The 14,652-nt window shown below is 49.4% G+C and overlaps 2 protein-coding genes across 3 annotated transcripts in view; one reads left to right on the forward strand and one right to left on the reverse strand.

Moving 5' to 3' along the window:
* Positions 1-152: 152 nt before the first annotated feature.
* Positions 153-14,652, reverse strand: part of mfn1a (mitofusin 1a) — a 14,796-nt gene continuing 296 nt past the window's right edge. The window contains exons 2-17 of one of the 2 annotated variants that reach the window (XM_040022182.1): positions 13,618-13,737; positions 13,063-13,198; positions 7,808-7,970; positions 7,590-7,714; positions 7,319-7,427; positions 7,017-7,124; positions 5,327-5,480; positions 4,886-4,953; positions 4,674-4,795; positions 4,479-4,605; positions 3,862-3,966; positions 2,860-2,962; positions 2,276-2,676; positions 1,791-1,987; positions 1,570-1,704; positions 153-1,102 (exon numbers count right to left, since the gene is read on the reverse strand). In XM_040022182.1, the coding sequence (XP_039878116.1) occupies positions 1,036-1,102; positions 1,570-1,704; positions 1,791-1,987; positions 2,276-2,676; positions 2,860-2,962; positions 3,862-3,966; positions 4,479-4,605; positions 4,674-4,795; positions 4,886-4,953; positions 5,327-5,480; positions 7,017-7,124; positions 7,319-7,427; positions 7,590-7,714; positions 7,808-7,970; positions 13,063-13,198; positions 13,618-13,732 (2,235 nt within the window). In that variant the 5' untranslated portion in view covers positions 13,733-13,737 and the 3' untranslated portion in view covers positions 153-1,035. Of the gene's footprint in view, positions 1,103-1,259; positions 1,705-1,790; positions 1,988-2,275; positions 2,677-2,859; positions 2,963-3,861; positions 3,967-4,478; positions 4,606-4,673; positions 4,796-4,885; positions 4,954-5,326; positions 5,481-7,016; positions 7,125-7,318; positions 7,428-7,589; positions 7,715-7,807; positions 7,971-13,062; positions 13,199-13,617; positions 13,738-14,652 lie in introns of those variants that run through there. The other variant, XM_040022174.1, reaches the window with a different exon arrangement.
* Positions 7,949-14,652, forward strand: part of si:ch1073-184j22.1 (erythroferrone) — a 19,714-nt gene continuing 13,010 nt past the window's right edge. Inside the window, exon 1 of the mRNA XM_040023057.1 lies at positions 7,949-7,960. The gene's annotated coding sequence lies outside the window, so the exon portion shown is untranslated. The remainder of the gene's footprint in view (positions 7,961-14,652) is intronic.

Raw genomic sequence — 14,652 nt, forward strand, 5'->3', positions numbered from 1 at the left:
ATCATTAGAAATGTGTTAAGAAGAAGGGCGCCATGACGAGGACAAGAGCCTTTGAGTGGTTTGGTGACTGAGCTCATTCGATCCCAGCAACACCCAAAAATCCAGGAAGAATTCCTGACCAGAACTCCCACTATAAATCTGTGTGAACCACTCCAGTCTCAGGTCAGTAAACCTGAAGAAAACCAGGTCAGCACTCAAACATTCACAAACAAGATCGGCTCAGCTCATCTCGGCTGATCTTTAAACTGGTAAATCTTACTCAGGACACTTCCTTTAAACTGCTTAAGGCTGTATCTGAGGCCTGACCTGCTCTTTGCAGCACTCCCACCTCCACCTGTCTGTGTAACCCTGATGGGGACGGGTGGAGGTAATTGAATGTGCTGTAGTGAGGGGTGAGCTGAGTATTTAATTGCGTTCAGCAGTGAAACAGTGTTCAGTACACCAGGGCCATTAAAGAGAGGAAAAAATGAAGCCATAGAACATTCAATGCTTTTATTTTCTTGATTTTTCACTAGAAGGTTGACTTCCTGCCAGGTGGAGCTCTGTAACATCACATGTCGGAGCAATAATGCACAGATTTATGGATTCTATCACTGATCAATACGTCTAATCACAGTCACATGATGAGATATTAGAAGCTGGTGTGAGATAAGCTGCTGAGGTTCAGCTGTTTGTGGTCGCGGCGAAGGCGGAGCATCCACTCACCACCTCAGGAGACCCAAACGGCCTGAAGGTGGAGCCAAAGATTCAGGAGCTCATCAGCTGCTCATGAAGGCCAGACTGTACGAGCCTACAGACGAACTTTGACCCTTGATTCTAAAGCAAAAGCGTCGACTCAGGGTCTCCTGCTGCTTCCTGTTCAGCCCTCAGTGGTAAGCTGTCCTCTATTGGTTTGTGACGAAGGTCACCTGAGCAGGGAGCTGTCTGGGATTTATGCGACTGTCGGTGTTAACGCTGGGCGACGAGCGATACCTCAGGACTCTCCACCAGCTTCTGATTGGCCAGGAGCTTCACCACAGCAGCAGTTCTTCTTCTTTAGTTTTCCTGCAGGTACTGAACCGAAAAGACCTCCAGCTGAGTCTCCAGCTCGGTGGCTCTGTTCCTGAACAAACGAAAACAAGATTTTAAGACATGCTTGCTCATAGGGGGTCATATGATTGTTGGGTTTTTCTCTGTATCTATGAAGCGCCTTGAGGCGACTTTTGTTGTGATTTGGCGCTATATAAATAAAATTGAATTGAATTGAATTGAATTGCTGAGATGCTAACAGGACCTGGAAGTGCGTGGGGTGTGTTTATGGACGCTGGAATATTGTAAGTAAACGCTGCACAGAAAAAACGGTTTTTAAACCTTATTTTGACCCAAAGCTGCCAAACGTTGGAAAACCAGATTCATGATTCCCAAACTGGGACTTCTGGGATCTCTGCACGCTGACTGTCCAGAAAACGCCAAAGATCTGATGTGCAATCCCTGAATTTAACTTTTGCATCTCGTGCACTGAAGTTTGTTTCTGACCTGAGCGGGAGTTCCTGTGAACTCTCCAAACCACGAGCGGCTCGGAGCTCTGACCTGAAGGCCTTGGAACGCCTCTGGATGTTCTCCAGTCTCTGGATCCTGAAGCTCAGCTGACGGATGTTTCCCTCCAGCTCAGCGTCACTCAGCTCCACCCTCTGAGTCAGACGGCTGAAGGTGGACGACAGCTCCCTCAAACACAAACAGAGCAGATTAAAGGCGGAGCCTCCAGGTGTTCGCTCCCTGGACATGTGCGTCAGGCGTGGGCGGGGTCTTACTTGCACACCTGATGGCTGCAGGCGCTGCTGGCGACGGGGACGATGGCTCTCAGGCGCTGAGCGGCGTGCTCGACAAACTGCTGCTTCAGAGCACGCTCCCTGCTGGCATCAGTCCAGGTGAGTTTCTCGTACAGGTAGAGGAGACCATACAGAGAGACAGAGAGGGCGATGAGACGCCAGCCCACTGAACGCCACACCTGCAGCGACAACAGCACGCACCTGAGAGACACACACCTGTCCCCGATTTTAACAGAGCCCTCGTGGAAAAGATAAGAAGTGGCTCGGAGTCATTCCTGGACTAATCTCCTGGAGAGAGACCATCTTAGCAGGCCTGCGTGTTTATTCGTCGCAGACGCTCGGCATCATTTGCAGTTTCATCTTTTCTCCTGCACTGGGCCCTTTTTATGATTGGCCACCTTCTGGAAGCCTGCCGAGGGGCAGCACCTGGTTACTGAACCTCAGCAATGCTGTAAAATAAAACGTACCACTCCGCCGATCACCAGCACCGTCATGGACGCCCTGGATGTGACAGAGACCAGACCCGTTGCTATGGAAACCACCATTTCATCCCTAAAGGTGGAGCGTTCCTGCAGCAGAGAGACAGTTTCCATGTGCACTCTGTTTTTTCTGAAGGTTTCACAGATGTGACGCTGCGCTGAACTTGCCTTCTGCGCGCGGTCGGCGCCACTCAGCGCTCGTTTGGCGTTTGCAGCACCGATGAAGCGGGTGACGAGGGCGGTCCAGCCCAGAGAAAACTGGAAGTCGATGTTCTCCTGAAAGTCTGCACAGAGGGCGGCGAGGCCGAGGTCGTAGGTCAGCTCGAAGGAGGCGGAGGGAGTGGAGAGCTGCTCCTGCAGAGCCGGAGACAGCAGAGGACGGACAGCGTCTGAGGACAACCAAGCAGAAGAAAGAGTGTCCCCACTTCCTGTCAGCAAGGAGAGCCGTCCGTCTGTACATCTTTATTCGTAAAGCACTTAAAGCAACCACAGCCGACACAAAGGGCACCACAGTGGAACTAAATAATAACACGTGCATACAAAGAACATGTGATGAAACTGTGAGGCCTTACCGATCATGTGACTTTGGGCGTCTCTGATGTCTCTGAGGACACCGACAGAGCAGCGGTGATGCAAACCGCCGATGAGCCGCTCCTCCACGTGCTGCAGCAGCTTCTAAACAGGAAATGACACAAAAGCGCCGTCAGACAGACGAAGGGCCGAGAGCGACACTTGGGGGGACCTCTGATGTACAGCGGAGGAAACCAAACACAGAACAAGCTCAGAGCGGACACGTGTGGGGGAGGAGGAGGGCCGCATGTTCTCCTCCCCCCTCTCCTGCCCCCTCAGCCTGTCTCACCCAGTCCCTCTCAGCAGAAGACATCCAAAGGGGACTGGGCAGACTCCACTCCAGTAAAGCTGCAGGCCCGGATGGTGTCAGTCCCAGGGTCCTCAGGTGCTGTGCTTCCCAGCTTTCTGGAGTTCTACATCGGATCTTCAACATGAGTCCATCACTCTGAAAGACATCCTGCCTGGTTCCTGTCCCTAAAAAGATGAACCCATCAACCCCCAGTGACTACAGGCCAGTGGCTCTGACTTCACATGTCGTGAAGACGCTGGAGAGACTCATCCTGAGACATCTGCGTCTGCTGGTGGAGCCTTGGCTGGACCCCCTGCAGTTTGCTTATCAACCCCGTATCGGTGTGGAGGATGCCATCATCTACCTGCTGGACCAGGCTTATTCTCACCTGGACATTGTTGGGAGCACTGGGAGAAATGCAGGTGGACGCCCCACTGGTAGGTTGGATCACGGACTATTTAACAAGTCGACCACAGCGTGTGTGTGTGTGCGTGTTCGTGTGTGTGTGTGAGAGTGAGAGTGTGTGTGTGTTCATATGTGTGTGTGTGTTTGTGTGTGTTCATGTGTGTGTGTGAGAGTGAGAGTGTGTGTGTGTGAGAGTGAGAGTGTGTGTGTGTGTGTTCATATGTGTGTGTGTGTGTGTGTGTTCGTGTTCATATGTGTGTGTGTGTGTGTGTGTGTTCATATGTGTGTGTGTGTGTGTGCGTGTAGTCACAGTTTTGTAGAGCAGCAGAGTTTCCTGCGTGGGGCTGAAGTCGGCTCTGAACTCGTCCACCAGAACAGGAAGTGAGCGGAACTGATCCGTCAGCGCCGAGGACACCTGAGGGAGAAACAGCAGGTTACCATGGAGACGTGCCAGGGTCAGAGGGAGGAGGTTTGGCGTCTCTGATAAAGTGATGCGCTGATCTCAGACGCCTTCACGCAGCTAACAGGAAATCAAACTTTCACACCAGGTTGGATTCAGTTCTGGTCAAAGGACAAAAGAAGAACAGGAAGTGAAGTCACAGAGGGACCGACCAATTACAAGCATGAATGAATCCCGCCTGCCTCATCCCTGTGCTCGAGTTAGGGCTACACTGAGCAACAGTCTGCACTTTGAAGGAAGGAAATGGCGGTCTGAAACCTGGAAGTCGTCTGACTGGAGCCACCAACCTGGCAACCAAGAAAACAGGGCTGTGTGGAACAGGAAGCACCCGATAACCGAAGAAGGGAACAGGCCAAGGATCCGGTTTCTTTCATCTGTGGATTTTTCACGAGGTGTTCCTGAAGTTACATTCTTCTTTTGCGATCTGAAACCAGACCTGAAGCCACGCCCTCTGCTGGAGCATTTACCTTGGCTGTGACATCATCGCTCAGAGTCCTGATCCTCTCTTTGACGCTGGCGCTCAGACGGTTAATCTGCCCTCGAACAAAATCCAGCCGGTCTCTCAGGTCCTCTCGCTCCTCCAGGCAGCAGATCCTGTCAGAGGTCAAAGGTCACACTGAGCCCGCCAATAAACAAAGTGAAAGTGAGAGTGTTTGGCTCACTTCCTGTCGGCAGAGGCGATGTTGATGGCGTCCATCACACCTTTGATGGCCTCTGTGATCTGCCACGCTCTCACCGTGTGCTGCTCAAACTTGGTCTTCACTGCAGACTGAGAGATGAACTCCTGTAGAGGTCAAAGGTCACACTGTCACATCCTGTCACATCGTGATTTTTGGCAAATTAATGAATTTTTGCACGAGTTCAGACATCGAACCTCAAACGTCCTCTCAAACCTCTGGAACTCTCTCAGCCTCTCGTGGAAACCCTCAGCCAGAGCGCCCCCTGCAGCACGAGGAAGGACGATGATTGTTTCACTTTAATAACTCTCATGATTGTGTGTGTGTGTGTGTGTGTGTGTGTGTGTGTGTGTGTGTGTGTGTGTGTGTGTGTGTGTGTGTGTGTGTGTGTTTCTTCTGCTCATGTGCAGCTCCACATTTTCACTCTTGGACTCCATCAGAGCAGCTCTGCATGATTCACAAAATAATCCTCACCTCACGTTCTGGAACCAGATGTTTTAGCTCCTCCCCCTTTGAGGGAGGCTGCCAATCACAAATAGACAGTTTGGCTGAAAAAATGTGTCATGCATTTGAAATGAGCGGATGTGAAATGAGCAGAGGCTCCTCCCACTGTCCCTCACCCGTCTCACCTGTCTCACCTGTCTCAGGCATGCCCTGTGCTCGCTGCATCCTGGCGCTCAGAACCTCTTTAGCTGAGACGAAGAAGATCCGCCCCGCGGCGTCATCCAGGCCGACCACCTTCAGCTCGTCAGCGAGGAACCCCACGCAGCGGTCCAGGTGCTGGTTCCTCACCTGGACAGCAGGGGGAGCGGTGCGTTTCTACCATAGCATCCACACCTACAGTGCAGGCGAGTGAGATGTTGTCCTGCTGCCAGCGGCTTTACTTCGATCTCAGAGAATAATTCTCCTTCCAGCCTGACTTACACCCAAGCAGGTAACAATAAAAACAGCAGCGTTCATTAGAAGGAGGACGTCTGTGCGCTGAAGCTGTGAGGTGATGCACAGGAACGGGTCACCTGCAGAGCTGCACGGCGCCGCCACACTCACACATGTCGGGTGTTGCTATCCTCGTGGGGACCTCCCACTGACATATTGCTTTCCCTAGCTGCCGACCCTAACCATCAAAAATGAATGAATAACCCTGAGCCTAAACCAGCTAACCCAGCTAACCATAACCCAGCTAACCATAACCCAGCTAACCATAACCCAGACACTCAACCCACATGATCGCATCTTCCGGGCAAGGACAGAGAGACTCAAGAGGAGCTTCTATCCCCAAGCCATCCGGGCCCTAAACACACACACCCGCCCTCTCACATCATCTATAATTGACTGAGACAGGACTCTTCCAGACACTAAACCAAGGCACAATGTACATTTCAATTCCTTTAATTTTAAATATGTTTATATTGTCTATCCTGTAAAATAGTCAGATGTCTATTCATATTAATGTACAGAATTCACCTGCTTGCTGCTACTACTGCACATTCACCCACTGTATATACTATATGTGTATATATATATATATATATATATATAATGTTTTTCCTCTACCCCCCCCCCATTTTTGCACATGTCGAGGAGCGTGTCAGGCTACATTTCACTGTGTGTTATACTTGTATAACTATGCATGTGACAAATGAAGAACCTTGAACCACATAGGAAGAACCGGAACACACTCTCACACACACAGACCCACACAGATGCACACACACACAGAGATGCACACACACACACACACACACACACACACACACACACACACACACACACACACACACACACACACACACACACACACACAGATGCACACACACACAGAGATGCACACACACACACACACAGACACACACGCACACACAGACACACACACACAGACACACACGCACACACAGACACACAGACACACGCACACACACACACACACACACACACACACAGACACACACAGATGCACACACACACAGAGATGCACACACACACACACACACACACACACACACACAGATGCACACACACACAGAGATGCACACACACACACACACACACAACACACACACACACACACACACACACACACACACAGACACACACACACACACACACACACACACACACACACAGACACACACAGATGCACACACACACAGAGATGCACACACACACACACACAGACACACACGCACACACAGACACACAGACACACGCACACACACACACACACACACACACACACACACACACACACACACACACACACACAGATGCACACACACACAGAGATGCACACACACACACACACAGACACACACAGATGCACACACACACCTCTTCGATGTAGTCTGGTTCGGTCACTGAAGCGTCCCATCTGTTGTGGAGAATGAAGATGTTCGGTTTGGAGATTTTTTCGCTGACTTTGTGAAAGAAAAGTTTTTCCTGCAGGCAGAATTGATTTAGTTATTCCACTTTAACAAAGACAGCCACTCACACGCAGCCAACCACACGCAGCCAACCACACGCAGCCACTCACACGCAGCTACTCCCACGCAGCCACTCACACACAGCCACTCCCACGCAGCCACTCACACACAGCCAATCAGACTGAGTCGTGTGATGAGTTGTTTCCTCACCGTGTTCATCAGAGTGGACTCTGCATTTCCCACCAGAACAAAGACGTCTGCGTCCACACAGAACTTATCGATCCAGCTGTCCAACTCCAGGGTGACATCGGTCCCAGGGCTGGGCCAAGAGTCAAAGGTCAAAGGTCGCCGGTGTTAGTAAGTACTGGTACTGGCACTTTGACTAAATGCAGATGAAACTGAACCCTGTGGTTCTGACACAGAATATTATTTAAGTGAATCGTCATCAGTGGGGTCAAAGGTCAGGAGGAGGGAGCGTTACCTGTCCATGAGCACCAAGTCGTCTCTCAGCAGAGCGCAGCGACTTTTAGGCCAGAAGACTTTGACCAGTGTACCCGAGTCCAGAGTGGGATCCATGTGGAGAGCATGAGCCAGCTGGTTCACCGTCTGAGGAGGAAGGAGGCAGCGAGTCATCACCACACGCCAGCGGGCGTGTCACGAGCATCGTGATCACCGCAGGGTTTCTGTCACCTCACTCACAGTCACGCTCCTCCTCTCGGTGGACGCCTCGGTAATGAGGTAAGCCTCGTCTTCGTCGGTCCCTTCGACGCTCAGGAAACAGTTGGTGGTGTGACCGATGCCGCTGGGCAGCACTCGGTCTCTCAGCATGGCGTTGATCACTGTGCTCTTCCCGTTACTCGTCCTGATCCACAGCAAATGTATAATCATTATAATTAATATGAAAACCTTTAACGATGCTGACTAACACCAAAACCTTCATCTCAGCGCCCGCTGCATCGTCGTGGCTCAAACCGAACGAAACAGCGAGCAGGTTCGGCCTTCAAAGTCGGGCAAGAAGCAGTATGACAGCACGAGAGCAGCACCACAGGTCGGAGGGCCTCACCATCCTCGGGTGAGAGCTGACGAGTTATTACATCACCCAGTTTATCAAGTGACGGTCGTTACATCATGAGTTTCTGCAGAAATCCACGTGTCCGACTGTGAGTGTGCCTCAGCCGGGGTCGCAGATAAACCTTATCAGTGTGTTCAGCTGTGCTTTCACAGAACAAACGTCGGTTAGCTGGTCTCAGCTTTTATCAGGCTCTATCCACACACACACACACACACACACACACACACACACACACACACACACACACACGCTGCTGCTGGAATCAGAGCTGAGGACAAACGGCTGTAACTGTAACGCAGCTTCCCCGGAGCTCTGAACTACGAGCTTCCGTCACCTTTGATGCAAACTCAATTTCTTTGTTTCACCGTCTCAAGTAAAAAATGAGTTCAAACGTCACAAGCATCAACATGTGCTGTTAAAAAATGGAGCGCCAACAAACAGTACAGATCCTCTACAGTCCAGCAGGGGCAGCAGTGAGTCAGTCCCAACAGACTCCCAACATGTTTACAGCTGGACACACTCACTGTTTGGGCTCTGTGGAGAATTTCCTCCTTAAAAGCTGCAGGATGGTTTTAAATCGCTCACGTGGAGCCGTCACTGTGCCAGTGATTCAATATGATGAGAAAGGGCAGGTCTGACTGAGGAACCACACCCTCATCGGCTAACGACTTGTGATTGGAAAATTAGCCAATGCCACAGTGGGTCAAAGAGTGATATCATCAAGATTTACAAAACAGCCTTTATTCTTTATTCATTAAGACTCAGAACGAATGACTGAGCTCGAAAACACAGATGTCAAAGGTCAAATAAATTAATATAATTTGATCCTGTTCATTTTTTTAAATATAGCATCAAATCACAATAACAGTCGCCTCAAAGCACTTTATATTGAAAAGGATTCCCAAAGTGTGGTCTGGTGCCCCCTGGTAGGCTGCAAAGGTACTGCAGGTGCCTGCAGCAGTCAGTTTGAAATAACCAGTGTTGGTCAAGTTACTTGAAAAAAGTAATCAGTAACTAATTACTGATTACGTCCCCAAAAAAGTAATCCTGTTACTTTATTCATTACTTATTTTCAAAAGTAAATAGTTACTTAGTTACTTAGTTACTTTTTAAAAAACACGATTTACAACCTGAATAGGTGATAAAGTGATAGATCTTTCAGCCCAATTCTACTTTTTCTGCATAATCCATTATACAAAATGTAATCAAATGGAAAAGTCTCTTTTTTTAACTTGTTTTATTAGTTTTAATCTTTTAACTTTATGCATCAAGCAAACATTTAATTATATGCAACATTCTCTGACTGGAAGAAATTAGTTTAACATTTAAACCTATTTTCTGCACATTCCAGCACATAAAATAAAGTAGTTTTTTGTGTTTACACTCAGTCTTTCAAATAGATGCAAGTAAAACACAGCAGAAAATAAATAAAATCAAAGACTCAGCGGTCCTGTTGCTCTATTTTCACCTGTAAAGCAGGAGTTGGGTAGGAGGAGGTTTACCCTGGTGCAGGTGTGCCGCGGCGGTCAGTGGAAGGATACGGGAGTTTCTCTGTGAGTTTCCCATTACGTCGTTGTGCTCCTTTGTCTTACTGACGTTTAGAAGGAGGTTGTTCCTCTGGCACCAGTTCTCCAGATTCCTAATCTCCTTCAGGTAGGCCGTCTCGTTGTTATCAGAGATCAGGCCCACCACGACGGTGTCGTCAGCAAACTTGATGATGGTGGTGGAGCTGGTAGTGGCCACACAGTCATATGTGTACAAAGAGTACAGCAGGGGGCTCAGAACACACCCCTGGGGGGCTCCAGTGCTGAGAGTGGTGGAGGCTGAGACATGTCCGCCCATCCTTACTGCCTGTGGTCTGCCAGTTAGGAAGTTGGAGATCCACTGACACATAGATGAGCTGAGTCCCAGATGCTCCAGCTTGGTGGTGAGTGTGGAGGGAATGTATGGTATTAAATGCAGAGCTGTAGTCTATGAAGAGCATTTTAACATAATTCCCCCTTCTAGTGTCCAAGTGAGTGAGTGATGTGTGGAGGAGATGAGAGATGGCATCGTCTGTGGAACGATTTGGACGGTAAGCGAACTGTAGTGGGTCCAGTGTGTCTGGTAGTGAAGAAATGATGAAGTCTCTGACCAGGCGTTCAAAGCACTTCATCACTACTGAGGTGAGGGCTACAGGGCGATAGTCATTGAGAGAAGCAGGGTGGGGTTTCTTCGGGACAGGAACAATGATGGACTCTTTGAAGCATGTGGGGATCACCGACTGAGATAGAGAGATGTTGAATATCTCAGTGAACACAGGAGCTAGCTGGTATGCGCAGTCTCTTAGGATACGACCTGGGATGCCATCTGGTCCTGCTGCTTTCCTGGTGTTCACTCTCTTGAAGGCTCTCCTTACTTCATGCTCGGAGATGACGAGCACGTTTCCGGTGCTGGCAGTATCTTCCTGTCTGCAGCCGTTAGCGCCGCTAACACTAGCATTGTTGGAGACCTTAGCTGCAGCCTCGAAGCGGGCATAGAAAGTGTTCAGCTCGTCTGCCAGAGTCACGGCCGCGTTCGTCATACCGGTTGTTGGTGCTTTATAGTCCGTTATTGTCCTTAGTCCCCGCCACAGGCTCCTAGAGTCACTCTGTTGGAGTTGTGACTCTAGTTTCCTCCCGTAGCGCTGCTTCGCCTCTTTCACCGCCCTCCGCACGTTATATGACGCGGCTTTGTACGGGTCCATGTCCCCCGTCATGAGTCCCGTGTTGTAGGCAGCGGTGCGGGATCTCAGAGCGTCGCGGATGGTTTTATCCACCCACGGCTTCTGGTTGGGAAACGTTGTGATAGTCTTTGTCTCCACGGTATCATCCGCTAGTTTCCCGATGAATCCCACAACCGCTTCCGTAAACACGTTGACGTCATCGTCGGAGCTGTTCCTGAACATGCCCCAGTCTGCGTCATCGAGTGCGTCCTGTAACACGGCCACCGATTGGTCCGTCCAGCGCGCGACCTTCCTCTGAACCGGAACTTCCTGTTTCAGCCTTTGTTTGTATTTTGGCATGAGGAAAATGGCGGCGTGATCAGATTTGCCAAACGGGGGGCGGGATTGTGCCTTGTAGCCGTCCTTGACCGTAGTGTAGCAGTGGTCCAGTGTCCTTTCACCTCTGGTGGGGCAGGTGATGTGTTGATAAAAGTTCGGCGCTGCGCGTTTGAGGTTGGCGCTATTAAAGTCCCCCGTCACAATAAGCGCAGCGTCCCGGTGTTGTGTCTGGTGCTGTGTGAGTGCCTCATGCAGCTCGCATAAGGCGGTGACCGTGTCCGCTTGTGGTGGAATATAAACGGCACTTACAATGACCGATGTAAATTCCCGAGGTAGATAAAAAGGACGAAACATGATGGACAGTAGTTCCAGATTTGGTGTGCAGGAGCGTGTGAGAGGAACAACTGACATGACAACTGTCATGAGACATTCTCGCAAAAAAAAAAATCACGGTTTTAGTAACGCAGTAACGCAGCGTTCCTACAGGAAAGTAACAGTAATCTAATTACCATTTTTGCAATAGTAATCCCTTACTTTACTTGTTACTCGAAAAAAGTAACTTGTAGTTACTTGTAACGCGTTATTGTAATCCGTTACTTGTAACACATTACTGCCCATCTCTGGAAATAACTCACGTGTATGTTCTGTTAAATATTCATATAAATCGATTTATTTAGAAATAAAAAGGGAATTAGCACTTGAGTTTGTGATGTCACTCATTACTCTGACATAAACTTACTGTTAATGTACTGAAGGCAGGCGGATTGATGTTTTTTGAATGGAAGTTTCAAAGGAAATCCATTATAAGATTGGGTGGACCCTGTGGGGTTTTCTGATTTTTAAGGGGGGCGCAGCACTCTTTACTTTGGGAATAGCTGTAGAGACTCTACAATCATACAGATCAAACCAAAAATCATGTGACCCCCTATGAGCAAGCACTTTGGAAATGGTGGGAAGGAAAAGTGCCTTTTAACAGGAAGAAACCGTGAGCAGAACCAGGCTCACAGATTAGGGCACCAACAGAGGTTTTGCAGACATGTGACTCCTTGGCACGTGACAGTAACTTGTCGGCCATTTTGGACATGATAAAAAACCAACTGAGCATCATGTAGACGAGATAAACTGTGGCAACTATGAGTAAACAAACAAGTGTATTTTCTCTCTCAGAGGAAGTACAAGCATCTTACTCATTATGTGGAGAAACTGGGCACTGCAAGACTGAAGATGAACGTTAGCTTGGGCCCTCTGAGTGTGTTTACTAATGCTGCGGAGAGTAACGATGGCATTCTCCCCAACATCACGTAACACGATATATTTATGTTATCAACAACCCTCAGTTGATACTGGGCAAGATATGAAAATGTTTGAATGCTTGTCAGTATTTTGGGTCAACAAAACAAACTTCAGTCTGTGTAGTCACTGGATCAAGTGGACCACGGTCACTGCTAACAGTTAGTTCCTGTTAGCCCTCATTAGCGCCTGTTAGCGCCTGTTAGCTCCTGTTAGCTCCTGTTAGCGCCTGTTAGCCCCCGTTAGTTCTTGTTAGCGCCTGTTAGCCCCCATTAGCTCTTGTTAGCCCCCGTTAGCCCCCGTTAGCTCCTGTTAGCTCCTGTTAGCGCCTGTTAGCCCCCGTTAGCTCCTGTTCACTGCTGTACTCTGCTGTTACTGAAACTTTTTGTGAAGTGATATAATGTGGGCAGAGTCACACTTTGCAAATAACTAGTAGCTGTCTCCATCTGGTGGCCTTCAGGTAGAATGCAGCACCTTGGCTTCATTTCTCCAACCTAGAAGCTACATCCATGTTTTCTACTGTGTGCAGGCTCACCCGCCTATATTCTGCAGTTTCTGTAAACTGCTCACCTGCCAAAAAACGCCACCTTCATGTGTCTCCTGAGCAGGACGTCTCTGATGGTCGTCAGCTTGATGGCACAGCTCTGCATCTCCAGACTCTGCTCCTCCACGGCCACCTGACCCAGGTCCTGGCTGCGCCACGCCTCTGACATCACGGCAAACAAACACAGCGTAAACTGACAATGAAAATGACAGCGAGTTTTCCTGAGAGGAGCTTCAGATGTTCCTGATGTCAGGGCATCAAAAGCTACTTGCGTACTGAACGGCATGACCTTTGGCGTCCGCTCTGTGGCCACTGCAGCATCAGACACAGAGAGAAGCCAGACTTTATTTAAAGACAGAGCAGGAGGTGCGTGCCGGTCAGCAGAGAGGCTGCAGGCGCTACATCTGTGGGCAGCACACGCTCGTCCCCATTTCAGACCTGATGCTGAGAACGGCTCCAGGAAGCATGCAGACTGGTTTGTACGAACATACACCATCACAGCACCTACAGCTCTGAGTGTGTGTGTGTGTGTGTGTGTGTGTGTGTGTGTGTGTGTGTGTGTGTGTGTGTGTGTTTCTCACCATCCACAAAGGCGCAGCCATCCTTCACAAAGTCCAGCAGCTGGTCAAAGATGGAGGTGATCGAATGTTTCGCAATGACGAAACGTCGCAGAGGAGATGGATCTACGGCATCCATGACACCTACACACACACGCACACACAGATGCACACACGCACACACACGCACACACACGAACACACACATGTGATCAGTTCCGTCAGATTCTGTCAAACTGTCATTGAGGTCAACGTGTCTCACTGACGTCTGCCAAACAGATTTCTCTGTGATATCAGTAACGCACACACACACACTCTCACACACACTCTCTCTCACACACACACACACACACACACTCTCTCACACACACTCTCACACACTCTCACACACACTCTCACACACTCTCACACACTCTCACACACTCTCACACACACACACTCTCACACACACACTCTCACACACACTCTCACACACTCTCACACACACACACTCTCACACACACACTCTCACACACACTCTCTCACACACACTCTCACACACTCTCACACACACTCTCACACACATTCTCACACACACACACACACTCTCTCACACACTCTCACACACACTCTCACACACACACTCTCACACACACACACTCTCACACACTCTCACACACTCTCACACACACACACTCTCACACACACTCTCTCACACACACTCTCACACACACACACCACCTCTCACACACTCTCACACACACTCTCACACACACACACTCTCACACACACACACACTCTCACACACACTCTCACACACACTCTCCCACACACACACAGACACACACACTCTCACACACATTCTCACACACACACACACACTCTCTCACACACTCTCACACACACTCTCACACACACTCTCACACACACACACACACTCTCTCACACACTCTCACACACACTCTCACACACACTCTCTCACACACACACACACACACACACACACACACACACACACACACACACACACACACACACACTCTCTCACACACACTCTCACACACACACACACTCACACAC

This window comes from Simochromis diagramma, unplaced genomic scaffold (assembly GCF_900408965.1).
Source record: "Simochromis diagramma unplaced genomic scaffold, fSimDia1.1 OVJJ01000385.1, whole genome shotgun sequence".
NCBI lineage: Eukaryota > Metazoa > Chordata > Actinopteri > Cichliformes > Cichlidae > Simochromis > Simochromis diagramma.